This window comes from Gossypium hirsutum, chromosome A02 (assembly GCF_007990345.1).
Source record: "Gossypium hirsutum isolate 1008001.06 chromosome A02, Gossypium_hirsutum_v2.1, whole genome shotgun sequence".
NCBI classification, from domain to species: Eukaryota; Viridiplantae; Streptophyta; class Magnoliopsida; order Malvales; family Malvaceae; genus Gossypium; species Gossypium hirsutum.
The window spans coordinates 11,174,032-11,194,206 of NC_053425.1; the positions used below are offsets into that span (position 1 = coordinate 11,174,032).

A 20,175-nucleotide genomic window follows, 5' to 3' on the forward strand; every position below is an offset into this window, starting at 1 on the left:
GAATAAGGCAAAATATATAATAAAAATTATTATTTATAAAATAAACTAAAAAATTGAAAAAAATTTGAATCTAATTTAAGTTTTGCTTGTGGGGCTTTTTTTTTGAAAAATATAGTTTATTTATAAAAGTACTAATTCAATAAATAAATCATATTGAAAAAGAGAAAAATGAATATTTATTTATAGTTTTGTATGCATTTTATAAAATCTTATTTTATTTTAATCTCAAAATGAACTTTTAAATATATATATATTTATTTTTTAAATAGTTTTTTTTAAATTTTTAAAAAGTAAAATAATATTGATAGAATGTGTAAAGTTGAGAGCGAAATTTATTAAATTTTTTAGAATTAAAACTAAATTGATAAAATTCATAAATATTGGAGACCTAAAATTATTATTATATTAATTAAAAAAGCCACAATTAATAATTTAATAGAAGAATGATTAAAATATTAAAATTTGATGGTATTAGTGATTAAAATATAATATTAATAAAAATATGTTGGGGTAAGTATTTTTAGAGTTTAACCTTTTAAGTAATTACGGTAAGTGTTCCAAGGAAAAATATTAAATTAGTTAAAAAATTAAGCTTAATTTGAAAAGTATTGAATATTGAATTAAAAAAGTGAAAGATGTTTCATTTTAGACAAAATCGCATATAATATATGTCTTGTCGGAATAATTACTCAAAAAACGCGTGTAAGTAATAATAATGCCACCACCACGACGCACGAATCTCGCATTTTTCCTTTTTTTTTTTTTGTTTTTCTCACCCTTTTTCTGCTTACGAAAATGTCATTCTCGTAATTCTCTGTACTCCTCAAGGTCATTTCTGTACTTGGGAAACATATTTTAATCCAAAGAATTGGCGAACTCTATCCACTTACTAATCTCCTAAGTCCTAATATTTTATTTTAAGGACGAAAATGGCAAAAAGAAAACGAAGTCTCTCTCACTGTTTGGCCAACACCTCTTACATGAACATTCGCCTTCACCTGTTTCTTCTCTGCTACACTTTAATGTGAACTTCCAAATTTACCCTCTGTATTCCCTTGAAACCACAATCATCTCCCTCCATTTTGGTCCTCTCAAATTCCATCACCAGTCAAAGATCCTTCACTTTGATCAACAACCAAAAAACCACTGTAATTGCTCACCTCATGCGATGCCTAAATAGAAACAACGAAGAACACGAAGGAGTAGGTTTCGTTGTTGATGGATTTGACTGAAGGTGTCGGAGAGAGCTCATCGCCGCCGAGAAGCTTTGGCAGCTTCAACAGCTACGATGTCAGAAACGACGTTTTCAATCGCTTAGTCGAATCTGGCCACGAACAAGCTATTTCTAATCCTGACTTTCGCGACTTTTTAGATTCTCACTTCAATCGCTTGCCTGCTAGGTAAAATCTATTTCTTAAACCAATAATTTGCGCTTGTATAACTATTTTTATACGTATTTTTGTGTACTTGGATATTTTGAAGCTGATGAAGTTGTTTGCTTGTCGGATTCAGCTATGGACTTGATGTTAATATGGATAGAGTGGAAGATGTTTTGTTACATCACAAGCTGCTTGCATTGGCCAAGGATCCGGAGAGGCGGCCAGTTTATCATATCCGCTTCTTGGAGGTATACTTCTTTGCCTTTTGTTTTAATAGCAAATGTTTAGGGATTAAGAAGAACTTCTTCCGATTTTAGTACCTTTTTGTTGCATTCAAGATACGGTTACTGAAACAGGGAAAGTTCGAGATATATGATTTTCTTTTCAACTACTAGTTCATATGTAGGCTTAGAATGGGATTCAAGCAAAGTCATAGAAGCTGAATTTAGGAAAAGGTAGTAAGGTTTTTTATTTTTCAGAAAAAAAAAGTAGGTGTTGCAAGAAAAATAAGTAAATTGTGTTTGTAACTTACTTGTCAATAATCATTAAAGAAAAGTTTCTAGGAACCAAATCTTTGGAGAATTGCACATATATGCAGGGTTTGTGGTACAGAAGTTTAGGAAGAAAAGAATTTTTCAGGACATAGGTGCAGGGAACAATTGCCCTTTAGTGTTTAATAGTTGATATTGTAATGCCAATCCAAATCTTTGGCGTGCAGTTCACCCCTATGTATGTCTATGAGGGAACTGGAAAGAAGTACTTATCAAAGAGTATTATTTATGACTAAAACAATTATTAGTTTTATTGAGCAAGCATTATCTATTGCATTAAGTAGAAACTTAATAGATTTGGTGAAAAGAAGTTTACTAGTATTCTTTTTCAATTAATATTGGTAAAACATGTTTATCCATTAACAAATGGAAAAAAGAGCTTTAAAAGGGAATTTGTTTTAAAGCTTTTTCACTTGGCAAATAAGTTCTGTTGAGATACCTTGGCCCTACCATTAACAAAAAGCCTTTGCCTATATCTTTAAACATCTCATATTGATTGTTTATGATTTTGTTCCTTTTCTTTTAACTTTTTAATTTGTAGATACATGGTCTAGAGCACTACATTTATAAGTAAAATATCTCTTTACTATTATTGTTAACATAATGGCCTTGCATGTTGATAATTTCATGATTTTCTCTTTTCATGTGATACATATTTTTTGGCTTGTTTTTTTGATCCTGGTTGTTTTTCTTCCTTTTACATGTTGCCATGTAGAACCTTTGCACCAAAGCAGATGCTATTGATGATAAACAATATATAAATTCTTTATCTCCCCAGTCTTTTGATGATGGAGATAGTGAAAAGGTTGTTCCATCACATAAAAGGTATTATATGTGTAAGATTGTTAGCTCTGTGCCCCTTTCCCATTTCAGTATTTGGCCCTAAATGTATTCTTTTGTCATTCTTACCATTTTAATGCCACTTGAATTGCTTGTTTTCATATATAATTTGGATTATTCTTCTATCTCCTTCTGTAAGTAGAAGCAGGGATCATCCAGTTGACTTTGAACCTTGCTCTAAGCTTGAGGACCTAAATTTGGATGTCAGAAAGAATTCCAAGTGTGAAGAAGACGTACATCTGACTGAGAACTTTACCAAAAGGTACTTTGTCGAAGATTGTTGGACCTTCCCTTTATGAAAATTTGGCCATATATTCTATTTGTTAACGTGGTCATGAACGGGAGATTTTCCTACTTTTAGGAATGAAAACCTTCTTATTTTTGTTTGTGGGTGAGGGTTGTGAGGTTGTATGCTTGTGCTTGTGTATTCTTGCATATTTACCCTTTAGTGTACTACTACAAAGTTCAAAATAGGCTAATTCTTCATGATTCTATCATTCACCTACCTGCAACATTAATGAAACTGAAATTGGTCTCTTTCTCTCATTTGGGGTAATACATTTCCATATGAAATTTGCTTTTCCTACTTTTATGTTTTATTGAATGGATTTATGTTCTAGTGATATCACAATTATGCTTAGCACCCATTCTTTTTTATTGCCTTTTAAGGTTATTGATTTGATTCATTCTAATGATGAAAAGTTCGACTTAGACTGTTGTAATTGGTATACATAATGTGGCTATAAGTCTTGACCCTATTGAGAAGCTCTTGTCATGATGGTTTTATTATGCATAGGTAATTATTTTGGTAATGGCTTTCTAACTATCTAGATTATTATGAATTGCCTAGCTTTACATAATAACTTTTCAAGAGGATCATTTGGAAGCATTTTGTTTTTATATTGTGATGCTCAACTTCTCACATTTTCTCCCGTCCCTTGTATTGACAATTGAAGCAGATGCATAACAACGTATGTATGAGCATGCTTGTGCATAATGCATGCATGTTAGCATGCAGCTGATGTATGCATCTGTCACATTAGGCATGTATTTCTCATATGTATGTATGAGAAGTAATTTGCTTTTGGTGTATGTTATGCAGGCAAGAAATTGTACATATTCCAACTCATGAAGTGATATTTTCTACCACTGACAGGCCAAAGCTGCTTAGTCAGGTATGATTGAAAATAAGATGTTCTCCTATTGTCGAACAGAGCATTAGTTTTGTTTAGAGCGAACTTACACATTAACCTGATGGTATTTTCAATCTTTTAAACTAACACCTTTTGATTTTTTCTGTCTGCACTGGACAACCTGTGGTTTCTATTATCATAAGGTTACAGTGTTAATTATTTCAACAAAATGATAAAAATATCCTCATATTTAAGAGGCTTTTTTTTTTTTTGACTAATGCTTACTTAACATGACAACCTCTATGACAACATAATGGAAGTACAGGGTGTTATGTGTCAATGATGAAATGAGAAGTAGAAGGGTGGAAGTCTAATGTACTCCTTATTTTTGCCACAGCTTTGGTTGTACTGATTTCCTATGCCATCATGCATTGAAGTTTGAACATGGTTTAATCTCTATTGATGTATTCAACATGTCTTCCAAGTTCCAACACATTTTCAGTTACGTAAAGCACACACATGGTTTTGTTTAGAAGAAAAATCAAAGTGAGCTTGAAATAATCCTTTGCTTTCTTTGAGATCTGGAAACAGCTTGTGATGCACCATTGTTTACTAGTTTCATTTTTTTGTTGATCAACTCATTTATGAAACTTTTACAATTTTGTTGTCCTAATTATATGTTATTACACTCTTGAAAACATCCCTGTCATCATCATCTGCTGACTTAATAAGGGTGTCCTGCTTAAGCTGCTTTCTTGCGATTTACTGATAGATGCAGTTTGTACTTGCATGAATTATGATGTTCAGAAAAAAATTTAACCTTTCCTTCAAAACAGGGGAGCAATAGTTCCTATTTTTTGAACAATGTCAAAACTTGTGCTAAGAAGATTTTTGGGATAAGTATTCTTGGAATTAATAAAGAGACAAACAACTAATGTTTGTTTATATTTGGGCATTTTGTGGGGCTTTCAAGATCATCATTTATCTTGCTAATCCACTCAAACTGAAATACTGACAAGCTGTCCTTCTAGCTTTCTGCATTGCTTTCAGATATAGGACTTAACATTCGTGAAGCACATGTGTTCTCAACAACTGATGGCTACTCTTTGAGTGTGTTTGTAGTAGATGGGTGGCCTGTTGAGGTAATCGTCACTTCATTAGATGTTTTTCTGTTATTATCTCCTTGTATTTTCATGTAATTGGATGAGAATATGTATAAAGGATCTTGCTTTAGAGAAAATAATGTATCTTTTGCTATTTTCCTGAGGCGCAATATCTTTAATGTTAGTTCTGTTCTTTTATTCATGAAAGACAGTAAAGATTTAATTTGTGAAAAAGAACACCGGATGCACCAGTGTGCTGAGAAAGGAAATGAATGGCTGTTATTCTGTGTTTTGGACTAACTTCCTGTGCTGATGCCGTTTTTGTTCCTTCCTTGGTCAGCCCTTTTCCATTTCATTTTTGGGTTAATTATATAATATCTGACATTTGACATAAATTTAAAAAATCATGATGGTTTATATTAAAATTTATCAAGTCAGCTAAATTAAGCAATATACGGTTTATCCCCGGACAGTAGCATTGTAATGTATTAAGGAGCATTGTGATTATATTTCCTTTATGACAGGGATCTCTGCTGAATCCGAATGTTGCTGACTTTGCAATGTTGTGGCCAGGATACAGATGGTTTAAATAAAGCTATGGAAAAAGCGGTCGCTAGAAGCAAGGTGAACATTGTCAATGTGAATTCTATTTATGGCCTTTTGATTCAATTCATTGCATCTCTTTGAATTTTGTATCGAAGTGTTGTCAAGGGTGCTAGGCACAAAGGCCTCTATATAGCCCAAGGCACAAAATTTTACAAGAAAAGTGCTCACCCAAGTAGAATAAGGCGCATACATATATATACATGAAAGATTTCAAGAGAGCTTTGAATAAAATTGTACTTCTCTTATTAACTAAAGAATTGAACTTAAATAGAGAAAAAAAAGTCCTAATCCGAATTGGGAAAATAGTTCCCTTATTCTAATAAACTACTAAAACATAAAAAGAAAATAGTTCCTTTATTCTAGTAAACTACTAAAAGATAAAATAAAAATATTTCTAGAATATGAATAAAACTTATCTATCCAAATAAGATTTATCTACCTAATTAAATTTAAAATATATACATATTTCAACACCCTCCCTCAAGTTGGTGCATATATATCAATCATGCCCAACTTACTTACAAGAAAATCAAAGCTTGTCTTAGAGAGTCCTTTGGTGAGTATGTCAGCAATCTGTTGTTTTGAAGGAACAAACGGCATGCACACTTGGCCTTCTTCAATTTTTTCCTTGATAAAGTGTTTATCAATCTCAACATGTTTAGTTCTGTCATGTTGGACTGGGTTGTGAGCAATGCTAATGGCAGCTTTGCTATCACAGTACAACTTCATTGGTGAAGTTATTGGTTTCCTCAGCTCTTCCATAATTCTTTTTAACCAAACCATTTCACAAATTCCTTGAGCCATTGATCTAAACTCAGCCTCTGCGCTACTTCTTGCTACAACAGTTTGTTTTTTGCTTCGCCAAGTCACAAGGTTTCCCCAAACAAATGTACAGTATCCTGATGTAGATCTTCTGTCTGTTATTGAGCCTGCCCAATCTGCATCTGTATAAGCTTCAATTCCTCTTTGTTCGGATTTCTTGAAGAATAAGCCCTTTCCTGGTGAACTCTTCAAGTATCTTAGAATTCGAAACACTGCTTCTTCATGTTCCTCCATTGGGGAGTGCATAAATTGACTCACTAAGCTTACTGCAAAAGCTATGTCTGGCCTTGTATGTGATAAGTAAATTAACTTACCAACTAATCTTTGGTACTGCCCTTTATCAACTAATCGACCTTCTTTATTTTCAAATTTTACATTTGGATCAATTGGTGTGTCAGTTGGGCGGCAACCACTCATCTCAGCCTCTTTTAAAAGATCAATCACATATTTTTTCTGAGAGACCACAAGACCCTTCTTTGATCGAGCAACTTCCATTCCAAGAAAGTATTTCAAAGGACCCAAGTCTTTGATCTCAAACTCCAATGCTAGATGCTCCTTGAGACGTCTTATTTCATCCACATCATCTCCTGTAAGAATGATATCATCGACATAAACTATAATAACAGCTATTCTACCTTTTTGTGAATGTTGATAGAACATTGTGTGATCAGCTTGCTCTTGTGAGTAGCCTTGTTTTTTAACAACTTGAGTGAATCGTTCAAACCAAGCTCGAGGAGACTGCTTCAGACCGTATAAAGATTTCTTGAGTTTACATACTCGAGTTCCAAATTTTTCTTCAAAACCTGGAGGAGGATCCATGTAAACTTCTTCTTCAAGTTTTCCATTTAGGAAAGCATTCTTCACATCTAGTTGCTGTAAAGACCAATCAAGATTAACAGCAATTGATAAAAGAACTCTGACGGAATTTAATTTGGCCACTGGAGCAAATGTTTCAAGATAATCTATCCCGTATGTTTGAGTGTACCATTTTGCTACCAACCGGGCTTTGTATCTATCTAAAGATCCATCTGGTTTGAATTTGGTTGTGAACACCCATTTGCAGCCCACTGTTTTTTTCCCTACAGGTAATTCCATTGTTTCCCATGTACCTGTTTTTTCAAGAGCATGCATCTCCTCTAAAATAGCCTCCTTCCACTCAGGAACCTGTAAAGCATCTTTCACATTTTTTGGTATTTGGACAGTATCGAGACATGAAACAAAGGTTGAGAATGTCGAAGATAAGGCTTTATAGGATACAAAGTTAGACATGGGATATTTGACAATATTTCTAACACCTTTTCTTTTGGCAATTGGAATATCTAAATCAGAAAATTCATTGGCTGGATTATGAGCTTTACCCTGGGCTTTTGACAGGATCTTGCGGGTAGGATTCTTGGTGATGAATCTGGTGGATTCCACTTTCTTGATTTCGATTTCTTCTTGAGTAAACAATTAACTCCTTTGTTTGTTCTTTATTTTCATGATCAGACTCTACACGTTCATCCTCCTTTTCATTAACATTAACATCATTAATTTTTGTGTTAATTATAAATTCGCCTTCCCCATTATTAGAATCCCTATGTTGTATATTCCTAGTCTCTTCTTGATCAATTATAGAATCTTCTTTAGTATAATTCCCTCCCTGAAGATTAGCATGAAAATAAGATTTTGTTTCAACAAATGTGACATTCATGGTAACTATAATCTTCCTATCAATTGGATCATAACATTTGTAACCCTTTTTATTAGAAGCATAACCAACAAAGACATTTTTTTTTGCTCTAGGATCTAGTTTACCTTGGTTGTGAAGATAAACAAAAACACTACACCCAAAACTCGGAGGGATAAATCTGTAATCAATTTAGAGTTAGGAAAGTTATCTTTAAAGAGACTAAAAGGAGTTCTATAATTTAGAATTTTACTGGACATTCTATTAATAAGATATGTAGCTGTTAACAAGGCTTCGCCCCAAAGATAACGTGGTACTTGACTAGTGAACATCAAGGCTCTAGTTACTTCCAAAAGATGTCGGTTTTTTCTTTCTGCAATCCCATTTTGTTGTGGTGTATTTGTACAAGAACTTTGGTGGACTATTCCATGTTTGGTTAAGAAAATACCTAATTGGTCGCTAAAAAATTCCCCACCATTGTCAGTTCGAAATACTTCTATTTTCACACCAAATTGTGTTTTCACCATAGTATAAAAAGACTGAAACACATTTTTAACTTCGGACTTATCGTTTAATAAAAACACCCAACAAAGTCGAGTATGATCATCAATAAATGTGACAAACCAACGTTTTCCTGAAAAAGTCGAGACTCTTGAAGGTCCCCAAACATCACTATGAATTAACGAAAAAGGTTTGGAGGCTTTATATTTTTGAGGTGGAAAGAATGACCGATGATGTTTAGCCAATTCACAAAATTCACAATGATATGAAGGACTTTTATTTTTAAATAGATTAGGTAACAAATATCTTAAATAATAAAAATTAGGATGTTCAAGCATATAATGCCAAATCATAACCTTATCAAAATCAGAAACAGAATTTAAACATAAAGTAGTTGTTGGTTGACTTAGATGGTCGTCTTCAAGGAAGTAAATTCCACCAAATTCTTTAGCATTGCCAATCATCCTCCCCGAGACCATGTCCTGAAACTTACACATAGAGGAGTCAAATATAACATGACAATTTGAGGACTAGGATAATCTACTGACCGATATGAGATTACAAGCTAGATTTGGCACATGTAAAACATCATGTAAAACCAAGGAAGATGAAATTTTAACAATGCCTTTCCCGGCTATTGCCGAGAAGGACCCATCTGCTACTTTGATCTTTTTGTTTCCTGCGCAAGGTGTGTAAGTTGAAAAAAGAAAATGACTGCTAGTCATGTGATCACTAGCTCCAGAATCAACGATCCATGTGTTTGTTTTATAAGGCTTGACACTGAAAAAAACAGAAAAATCAGTACCTGATTGGGCAAAAGAGGAAGAAGGATTATTGGATGAGTTAGGAATAGAAGAGTTCATCCGAAATTGTGGTGATTGAAAAAACTTGTGTAGAAGCTCTAATTGTTCCTTAGTGAATGGAGACCCTTCCAGAGAACTTTGGCCTTCATAATTCCATTAGTTGTTTGGAAAGCTCTGCTATCCCCTGATTGTGAACCACGACCATTGTCATTCTTTTTCCTTCCATTTGTCGGTTTCCCATGGAGCTTCCAACACGTTTCACGAGTGTGCCAATATTTTTTGCAGTGATCGCACCGAGGTTTTTTCTTTTTTTCACTATCATCATTATTTTTAATAGTTACAAGAGCAAAATTATCATCATTAGCTTCAAACCCTGGCTTTAACATTACTTTTCTCCTTGTCTCCTCTCTTCTAACCTTAGAAAAAATCTCATGAAGTTTTGGAAGCGGTTTTTTCCCTAGGATCCGAGATCTCACTTCATCAAATTCTTTATTTAAACCGGCCAGAAACAAATAAGCTCTTTCATTCTCTTCTTTTTTTCATAGCTTTTACACCATTTTCGGGACACTCCCATTCATCATTATAACACTGATCCAGTTCTTGCCAAAGAGACATCATCTCATTATAATAAAGAGTAACTTCTTTTTCCCCTTGCCTAGCTTTCCACAGTTTTATTTTTAACTCAAAAATCTGTGAAGCGTTTTCTAAATCTGAATAGGTGTCTTTCACAGCGTCCCAAACATCTTTAGCAGTTGGGAGAAAAAGAAAAGGTTTACCTATGGAAGCTTCCATGGAATTAATAAGCCACGCAATTACCATAGAATTTTCTGACCTCCACTTGCTCATCTTTGGATCACCCACCTGTGGTTGCTCAATTTCTCCATTTAAATGACCTAGCTTGCCGCGCCCATCAATTGCTAATTTTACGGACTGCGACCATTCCAAATAATTCTTGCCATTCAACTTGTGAGATGACAGTTGAAAAGAAAGGTGAGACGTCTCTGTCCCTTGAGTCATTGTACTTTTGGTAGTTGTTTCAACTGTAGAACTTTTTTCCTCTGTTTGATTGCTGGATCTTTTATCTCCAGTGAAGGCTGTTTTAACCATGATGTTACTAGAGATTTTAACCTAGCTCAGATGCCATGAAAGATTTCAAGAGAGCTTTGAATAAAATTGTACTTCTCTTATTAACTAAAGAATTGAACTTAAATAGAGAAAAAAAAGTCCTAATCCTCCTAATTGGGAAAATAGTTCCCTTATTCTAATAAACTACTAAAACATAAAAAGAAAATAGTTTCCTTATTCTAGTAAACTACTAAAAGATAAAATAAAAATATTTCTAAAATATGAATAAAACTTATCTATCCAAATAAGATTTATCTACCTAATTAAATTTAAAATATATACATATTTCAACAATACACACATACACACATACATATACATATATATTACATTATTGTTGGTTTGTTAGTTAGAGAAAAGAATCAAAGAATAGCATTATTCTCATCTAATCCAATAGAATAATGGTAAAAGGAAAAAAAAATATCAATCTTTGCTACAAATGCATATTACAAAAATTATTAGAAAAAATTACAATAAAAAAAGGAGAAAATAATTAAAAGAAGAAGAAATAATAGAATAGATAGAGAAAAAAAAATATACTTTTGCTTGGTAGTGTTTGTATCTAGTTTCAAGAGCAACATTGGAGGTTGATTGAAGTTTTGAGTTTTGATGATCTAACAAAGTTTTAACTAATAAAGTTGACCTATAGTAGGTTTATAATTAATAAAATAAAAAGAAATAATAGTATTTTGAGTTTTAAAATAAAAATATATATATAAAAAAAGAAAAGTTAAAAGTCGCCTTAAGTGAAGGAAATAATGATATTTCAGTTTTTTTCTTTAAAAAAATATAAATAAGGAAACTTAAAAGTTAAAAATCTAGTTAAGTGGCATTTGGGTTTTATTTTTTTAATTTTAGCTTTTGTTATTAAGGGGGTATTTGAGGTTTTTTTTAAAAAAGAAAATTAAAAATTGGCTCCACCTCTTCACTATATTAAGTTGGTATTTAAGTATTAATATTTGAAAAAAGGGAATCTTAAAAGTATTTTTCATAGCTTCACCCAAGCTAGCATTAATGTGGCCTAGGGTTGAAGCTCAAAGTGCGACAAAGCACACTAGGGTGAGCGCCCAATAAAATAGCTTCACCTGAGAATGTAGAAGATGAAATGTTGATTTCTCGCCGTGCCTTAGTTCATAGGCGAGTGCCTTAACAACACTTGATACTAGGAAAAATGTTTTATTTATTTATTTATTTATTTTATATATATACTGGGAAAAATGATTGTTTGTCTTACTCGATTCTAGATTTTACTTTTTACAAATGGTAGTCATTATGACTCAACATTTGAGTTTTTGAAAGATTTGGTGCTGTGCTTCTATTTGGAAGTTATTTAACTGGCTCATAAAAGAACAAATGAACAAATGAGGAATTTTTCCCTTCTTAGTTGTGTGAAGCTCTTGACATAGCCAGTAACAGATTTGAGCATTTGATGATTCATCTGTATGTAAATTTACACTTTATATATAATTGGGCAGATTGTAACCATAGTTTTTAACTCCTATGATTTGTAGTTGATGTTTTAGTTTTCTTCAGGCCTTTTTTGGTTACTATTTTCTTCAGCTCTTTACTATTCTCTTCCTGTTGGATTCTGGTGTTCTAACATAAGATGTTGCTTAATACTTTTTTATTTGCACCCCCCTCCTTTTAAGTAACTAATGGATGCCAAAAAGATAATTTGTCTTATTATTGCTGAAAATTTAGGGATCTTTTCCTGGATCTTCACATTCACCTCCAGCTATAGAAGATGCATCAGAAACACAAGAAAAATCTGGCGACTGGGAGATAGATAGAAGACTTCTGAAGATAGGAGAAAAAATAGCTTGTGGGTCTTGTGGAGATCTGTATGTTGTGCTCTTATGAAATGGCTATTTCTAACCTACTCTATTCTTTGTTTCCCCTTTTTATTTCTTTAGCTTCTTCTGATCTTCTTGTGAAGGTATCGTGGTATCTACCTTGGGCAAGATGTTGCTGTCAAAATTCTTAGATCTGAGCATTTGAATGATACTCTTGAAGATGAGTTTGCTCAAGAGGTGGCAATCCTACGGTGAGAAGATTTTAACTGTTACTGTAGAATTCAGTGATTGTTTGGATTGTCTTCGCAACTATCTTTAATGCTTTTGGCTCCTACTATATTCTGTTTAATAGCCACTCTGTCCCTCACTTTCTACACCCACCCACCTACCCAAAAAAAAAGGTAATGAAAAGGAAAGAAATAGTTGTATCCGTGAACGCATCTCTTTCAATGTTAGCAGGTCTCTCAATTTAGGTCCGTTCTCTGACAATTTTGCCTCCTATGTATGACACCTTGTTAACCTTAATACGCTATAGGAGTGCAAACAAGAAGTCGCTTTGTCTTTCCCTTTGTCTTTGTCTTTGTCAATATTCTAAATTATATAATTATGTACTTGCTCGTTAGATTATAAATCTAAATATAAAACATTTTTAGCTAGCATTTCTTAACTAACTGATGAATGTATAATGATATGTTCCCCCTTGGGAACTATTTCAGCAAAAAGTATTTCTATATATGTATCTCTCTCTTTCTAAAGAATTGGCTGCTTTCTCTTTTAGTCAAATTTAATTTTGATTTTATTGAGGATAAACTTGTGCTATTAATAAATAAAAAATGAAGTTACACATGAATATAAGTTTCTTTTCATTGCCTTTTCTTCTTAGGTCCATTACCTTCCGGGTAATTTTTGCTACTGGACATGCTGTTGTGTTTCATTGCACTTGTCTTTATGTAGGACCATAATAATATGAATATTAGTCTTATTTTCTGGGTTCTTGAGTGCAGGGAGGTCCAGCACAGAAATGTTGTTCGTTTTATTGGTGCCTGTACCAAGTCTCCACAGTTGAGCATAGTAACAGGTATGGAACTTCTGAGGAATTAAAAAATTTCTCTTCAAATTAAAGTAGGATTCTTTTGTGGTTCCATTTCCCCCCCAATATATCATATCGGGTCATCAGTTGAGAAAAGCTTTATGTCTATTTTGATTAGTAAATCTTATTGGCTGATCTTGCTCTTTCATTTTTATTTTGGGGTTGTCTAAACATCTTTCAGTTTAGTGTTCAATTGGGACCAAAACTAAAAGAGTTCATTCGTTTGACAGCAATCGGGGGCTTCAAATTACCTCTCTGGAGCACCCACCAGTGGCTGTTTCAATTTTGGACTCTGTTCTAAGTTCAAATTCATTTATAAAATTTTTCATTTTGCAGAGTACATGCCTGGGGGAAGCTTGTATGACTATTTGCATAAGAATCTTAATGTTTTGAAGCTCTCTCAGTTGCTGAAGTTTGCTATTGATGTCTGCAAAGGAATGGAGTATTTGCATCAAAACCACATAATTCATCGGGACCTGAAGACAGCAAATTTGTTAATGGATACAGACAATGTAAGAATTCTTTTTAATATCATTGTTGTGACTACGCTCAAGGATTAGCTTATCAATTTTATAATAATTAAGGTTTCTGGTGGGCGATATAACCAAATATTAAGTTTTAAACCAGAACCTTGACATGTGGAAGAGTTGGGTTTTCCTTTCTTAACCTTCCTAACAAGGTAAAACTTCCATGAACAATAAACTGACTTTTATGGATTTGCTTACTATGGTTAGTGAATAGAAAGCTACCGGAAGTCCATATATTTTTCAGGATAAAGAGCATATTATGGGTATGTCTTGAATTACTTTTAACCCTTACCTGATGCTTATGGACATGAAATCGATTGCATGGTTGTCCTCTATTAGGAAATTAGTTGAAGTGTTTCTGATAATATTTCAGTAAAAACTCTTTCATTGTGTTAAATACTCATGTGGATCAACACAAAACTGTTGATGGGGAGAAGTGGTTTATGGCAGTTCTGAAATAACAAAAATAAGCAGTGTGATTATCATATTGTTTCTTGAGAGCTATCTGGTACACAAACCAATTGCATGCGGGATTTTGAGAGATTGCAAGTATTTAGTATTTAACTGTAGTATATTGTGGTTGTTTATAGTCATCATAAGTAGCAAGTTATACTGTTGTAGCTGGACTTAACTGGTTTCTTGTTATTGTAGTTTGGCATGTTTTATTACATTGTTTATGATGATAACTTCTATAATGTTATTGTCACAAGCAAACCTCTTGCTTTTGGAGTTCAAATGTTTTTGGGAACAGTAGGCGTTGCATTTGGTGTAGCATGTGGAATTTGGGATAGTTTAGGATAACCTTACTAGTCCTAATATCGAAGTTGTCATGAATCAAGCAGCTAATTTTGATTTTTTTTTGTTTTCATCTCATATTTTGGTGATTAATGTTTTAAAGTATTTTATTGGTGGTACTGAGTTTGGGAGGTTAACTGAAGTAATCTGTATTGGCATCTGTACAATTGTTCATATAACAGTTCAAAGGGAGATTATTGCAATATTTCATATTTTCTAAAATCAGGAACTTTATGTTTTCTCTCAAGGTTGTCAAGGTGGCAGATTTTGGTGTCGCCCGGTTCTTGAACCAAGGAGGAGTAATGACAGCTGAGACTGGGACATATAGATGGATGGCACCTGAGGTCTGAATTCTCCTCTATTTATTTTCTTTTTCTCCATCCGATAGACTCACTCAGTGGCTGTGTTGCCTTGTTTAATTATTCAAAATTTGGTATATATTTGATGATTCTGATGGGGGAAAATTTGTGGAAATTACCTCTATTGCTGTTCTTTTTATAATCGCTCTAATATTCAGATACTTTGTTCCTTCCGTCTGTTTTATCGCAAAAATTAAATGAGCTACAGTTTTCATTTTTCAGTTCATATGTTATACACCTGGTCATTTATCACATTTTTTCCTTGCTTTGTACGTTAACCATCATTGTGTTCAACTTTTTGTTAGGTATTGTATAATCATCTTAACTTTTTTTACTCCCACTAGGTTATAAACCATCAGCCCTATGATCAAAAAGCTGATGTATTCAGTTTTGCTGTTGTACTGTGGGAGCTAGTGACAGCCAAGGTATTTTCCTGAGATTATACAGAGTTGATGAACAATTCGATGTTAAAACGTTTGGAAACTATTGATAAATTTTTTCCTTGGTACTGCAGGTTCCTTACGATACCATGACACCACTACAAGCTGCATTGGGAGTGAGACAGGTCAGCATTTATATTTCGGGAATTAAACAATAACCTCAACTATACCATAATTTCATATCAAGCTTAAGAATTTTTCCAGTAACTGAGATCTTTTATTGAATTTAGTTTCCTTTTTTACTCATATTATTACTACATCATGCATTGGATCGAAGCTATTGTCTTTGTAATGTTTTATGGATTTGTTTTGTCCAATTTTGAGCATGATGTTAAGGTGGCTTCCCTTTCATTTAGTAAGGAATATGTGCAGTTTGAGTGTCCATCAGATACTTTATAGCTTTCGCAATATATTCTTGAGATCCATTTTTCTAGCATGCTATCTGCTCTGAAATGTACTTATCTTCTGAGTCTCTGACTCCCTTTGGGTGCTTTGAAGCCTGCTTAATACACACCCAAAGAGAGCTTCAATCTGTTATGTTAATAAATCTGGGGCTGTTAACATGGGGGCAAAAGCTTTTCTTACGTCTTTTTTCTTATTTTTCAGGGCCTGCGTCCGGAACTACCTGAGAATGCACATCCAAAACTCTTAGATTTGATGCAGAGATGTTGGGAAGCGGCTCCTGACAAGCGACCGTCCTTCTCGGAGATAACAACTGAGCTTGAGACACTTTTTGAGGAAGTTGAGGTATACAATCTTCACAATAAACTTTTACTTTCTTTGAAGAGTGATTTCTTTGCATTTAATAAAGTGTAAAATTACAGGAAACAACAGAAGCAGTAAATGGGAACTGAAGATTTTTGTTATGTAAGTAACCAGATTGACACATTTTAATATATCTTTTCATCACATAGTAAGTATAACTACACACGGAAGGGACACCCTAAACAAAATGCTGATTCGTAATTCTTTTTTGGTTGTCTGTTTTGTTTTTGTAATAACACTCTCTTACTTGAACATGGTGTAGAAAGAAAAAAATATGCTTAAATGCAAATATGATACGAAATTTCCTAGCTAGGTGATAGTTTTCTTCTGGCTATTATATCACCGTTCTTAAAGTACTTTCATTTATTTGTTGTTATTTTGGATTAAAAGAACTTGATTCTTTAATGGATACATTTTTTCTCCACTATTTTTTTCCCACTAGTTTACTTTTTTTTTCTCGTAGTTAGTACATTGTATTTAAGTTCTATTCTTTGAGTAGTTAATTAATTGTAATGTAAGTCACATTACACTTCCAAGGAAACAACACTGATACAAATTTTGGAACCGATATTCTTGGCAGGATTAGCTATGAACCTGAAATAATTAGGGAAGAAAAACTCATGTTGCCATTTGAACTTGCCATCCATGAATCATTTGATTTATGGCAATGGTTAACCAAGGCATCCTTGATTTCCAAGATAGATCAAAACTATAGGAGTGGATAGTTAATTTCACAAATCTAAAATAAATACCCAAAATTAATTTAAACATAAAAATATCATCTCTTTAATTTGTACAGATAACGGGGACACAATATATCTTGAGCATAATTTCTCAATAATCATTTCCCGCCACAAGAAACACATCATTGATCAGAATTTGGCACCCCATTCCAACATTAGAATCGTCCTCACGCTCAATCAATGTCTCCGTTTGAGCCTCCTGTGCCATGGTTTCCGCCAACTTGTCCGGACTTATCACCAACTTCACCTTTCACACTCTGGGTGTTGCTGACTCCTCTGTGTCGGTTCTCTTCAACATTTGATATGGAGACGAAGAAGTGGATACAAGATCGTTGTTGTTGAGGGGTAGGTAAGTTGGCCTGCGCGGAGCTTTTTGTTTTTATATAGTGGCTGCTTTTTGTTGTGAGGTAGTTAGTAGGGTGTGGTAAATGGCCATGTCTGGGAACTTTTTGGTTATGCACATGGCGGTGATGGGTGGTGATAGCTCCATGATTCCGCCATTGGGAGTTGCCACTTTATTGTTTCTATAGCTTCACTGAATGGTTTGAAAACGCAATTGCCCATATTAGGTCACTGCTGCCCTCTTTTGGTGTCCTTGTGGGCATACTAGGGTTCATCAGCAATTTTATCAATTGCTAGCACATAATTGACTTCAATCATTCCTTCCACTACCTTTTCACGAACAAAGCTACAATGCTTCATTAGTGCATGCTAGACAAGATTTGCAGCGTGGGTCACAGCATTGGTGGTAGCACACCATATCTAGGTACATGTGGCAAGTTGATACCCATCTCATATAGCTGTAACATGATCCTCATCATCACACAGTGTTTGCCTAGCGTCAATATTCAGCTTTTGCTGAAGACTGAGATACAACCACTTGCTTCTTGGAGCTTCAGCCAATGTTTAGGAACAATCAATATTCAGCATAAATTGTTTCAATTGCCTCAATATGAGTATGAGTAGCCTACCAGAAATTAAATTTTTGCATGGCTAGAACAGTAACCCTTGATATAGCGTTCCTTTCAGATATTTAAGGATACACTTAATAACTTTCCAATGCTATACTTCGTAAATCGACTTTGTTAATATTGACGAAAATAATGAAAAATGTAGGCGGTACAGACGAATAAAGTAATTGCTTATATATTATTCCACTCAAACTATACACGTTAGAAAAGCTAGAAAATAGAAAGAAAATATCTGAACCATATAGTTCTACAAATCAATCTATTAATTTTTAAGATTTTTATGTATAAGCTATATTTCATTATCTCCCTCAAGTTAAAGAGTGTAAATGTTACAAATATAATACACTTGAGCTCCATTAAGAGTTTTTATGAAAATATCTCATAGTTGATTTCCAAATTTCACACATATTGAATTTTTTCATGATAAATGAAATGACCATTTATCTCAAAAGTTGTGAAATTCAATATTTGAAATAATATGAAGAGCAACTTGATCATCACGTTATATTTTCGTTGGTAATAGTCTTTAAGATCAACTTCATTCTATAGTCTGTATACCCATATTATTTCACTCACAAGTTGTGCCATGACTTTATATTTAGATTTTGCACTAGATTGGTACGTTACATTTTGTTTCTTGCTTCTCCACGAAATTAAATTCCTTCTAATAAAAATGTATTATCCCATAGTGGGTATTTTGTTGACTTTGGATCTTGCCAAATTTGCTTAAGAACAAAACATTCAATATTGGTGTGTCGATGATTCCTATACAATAGCCGTCTATGACTTCCCATCAAATAACATACAATTTGTTCCAAGATTTCCCAATGATTAACAATTGGAGATGAAATGAACTAGCACAGGGTGAGCAATATATGTGAGTTGTAGATGAGGCATTATTGGTGTGCTTTCGTTATTTTTACCAATAGATAGAGAACATATTTTCTCTGAGACAGACATCGCCTTTCTTACTTCATGTGACCTCAACCCCAAAGAGGTACTTCAAGTACTCCAAATCTTTAGTTTGAAACTGAATATGAAGAAGAAAATTTCGAAGATGAAATGCCTGCAATATTACTTCCAGTAATGACAATATCACCAACATACACGATTAAAAGGATTATACTAACCTCAGATTACTTATAGAACATCGAATGATAACAATTACTTTTCTTCAATCCAATTATTGGATTACCTCACTAAATTTACCAAACTAAGCTCGAGGGCTTTGTTTCAAACCATACAAAGATTTGCAAAGACAACATACTTTCCCATTCTCCCTTTGAACAACAAATTCATTGTGGTTGCTCCATATAGACTTCTTCATGAATCTTGATGTCTAGTTGATGTAAGGGCCAATTGTGGCAGCTATCATAGAGATGAATCAAATAAAAGCTACTTGCAACGCTCCAAATTTTTCGATACAGAAAGCGGCACTATTTTAGGACACATTAGTGAAATTTTGAGAAAAAAATTGAAAAAGGAGATCGATAAAGATAAAATTTAAAGGAATTATAATGATTTATGGTCGAAAATCAATGAAGTAAATTTTGTATGTGAAAAGGTGGAAAAATGACTAAATTGAAAAGCTAAAAAAGTATGAGGATTAAAGTGTAAAGTGACCAATTAGAGAAATTATAGATTGATAATGATTTATTGATATTAATATGTCATGGGAAATGTATTTGTATCAAGAAAAACCAAGTTTGAACTAAATTGAATTAAATAAAAAGAACAAGGACCAAATTAAAAATATTCCATTTTGGTCTAAAAAGGATTAAAATGAAATGTTTGCATGGTTGAATATTATTATGGACCTTATTGATGATATGTGGAGTTTTAATGTGTTAAGTTTCATATTTGGTATTAATAAAGTGAAGTGAGATGAAAAAGGGACTAAGAGTGTAAATTCTCCATTAAAAGATATTTTGGGACTTTTCAATAGTATCGTAATGATGGTTTTAGAATTTATTTTTGTATTGATATTAGAAATTTTAAAGCATGGAAAATTGTGGGCCATCCATTTACATTTTGAGTTGATTTTGACTATCAAAGGAATAAAAGAAAGGAAAAAAAATATTAAAGCTTTCATCTTTTCCTCCCTTTGTGTTGTCCCCCTTCGTGAAAGAAGAGAAAATTTTCTATTCTCATTTCTTCCTT

General features: G+C 33.3%; 1 protein-coding gene across 2 annotated transcripts; it reads left to right on the forward strand.

Annotated features, from left to right (window-relative positions):
* Positions 1–742: 742 nt before the first annotated feature.
* LOC107951629 (serine/threonine-protein kinase STY46) lies at positions 743–16,609 on the forward strand. 2 transcript variants are annotated; one of them, XM_016886743.2, is made up of 16 exons: positions 743–1,400; positions 1,513–1,627; positions 2,646–2,755; positions 2,913–3,032; positions 3,873–3,945; positions 4,935–5,045; positions 5,580–5,630; positions 12,234–12,373; positions 12,469–12,576; positions 13,330–13,403; positions 13,752–13,927; positions 14,986–15,081; positions 15,441–15,521; positions 15,611–15,661; positions 16,143–16,283; positions 16,361–16,609. In XM_016886743.2, exons 1-16 carry the CDS (start codon positions 1,219–1,221, stop codon positions 16,388–16,390), a joined length of 1,659 nt encoding a protein of 552 aa, XP_016742232.1. In that variant the 5' UTR covers positions 743–1,218; the 3' UTR covers positions 16,391–16,609. The 2 variants fall into 2 exon arrangements, with proteins under 2 accessions (XP_016742232.1, XP_016742231.1); XM_016886742.2 differs by having other exon boundaries at positions 747–1,400; positions 2,910–3,032.
* The last annotated feature ends 3,566 nt before the right edge of the window (positions 16,610–20,175 follow it).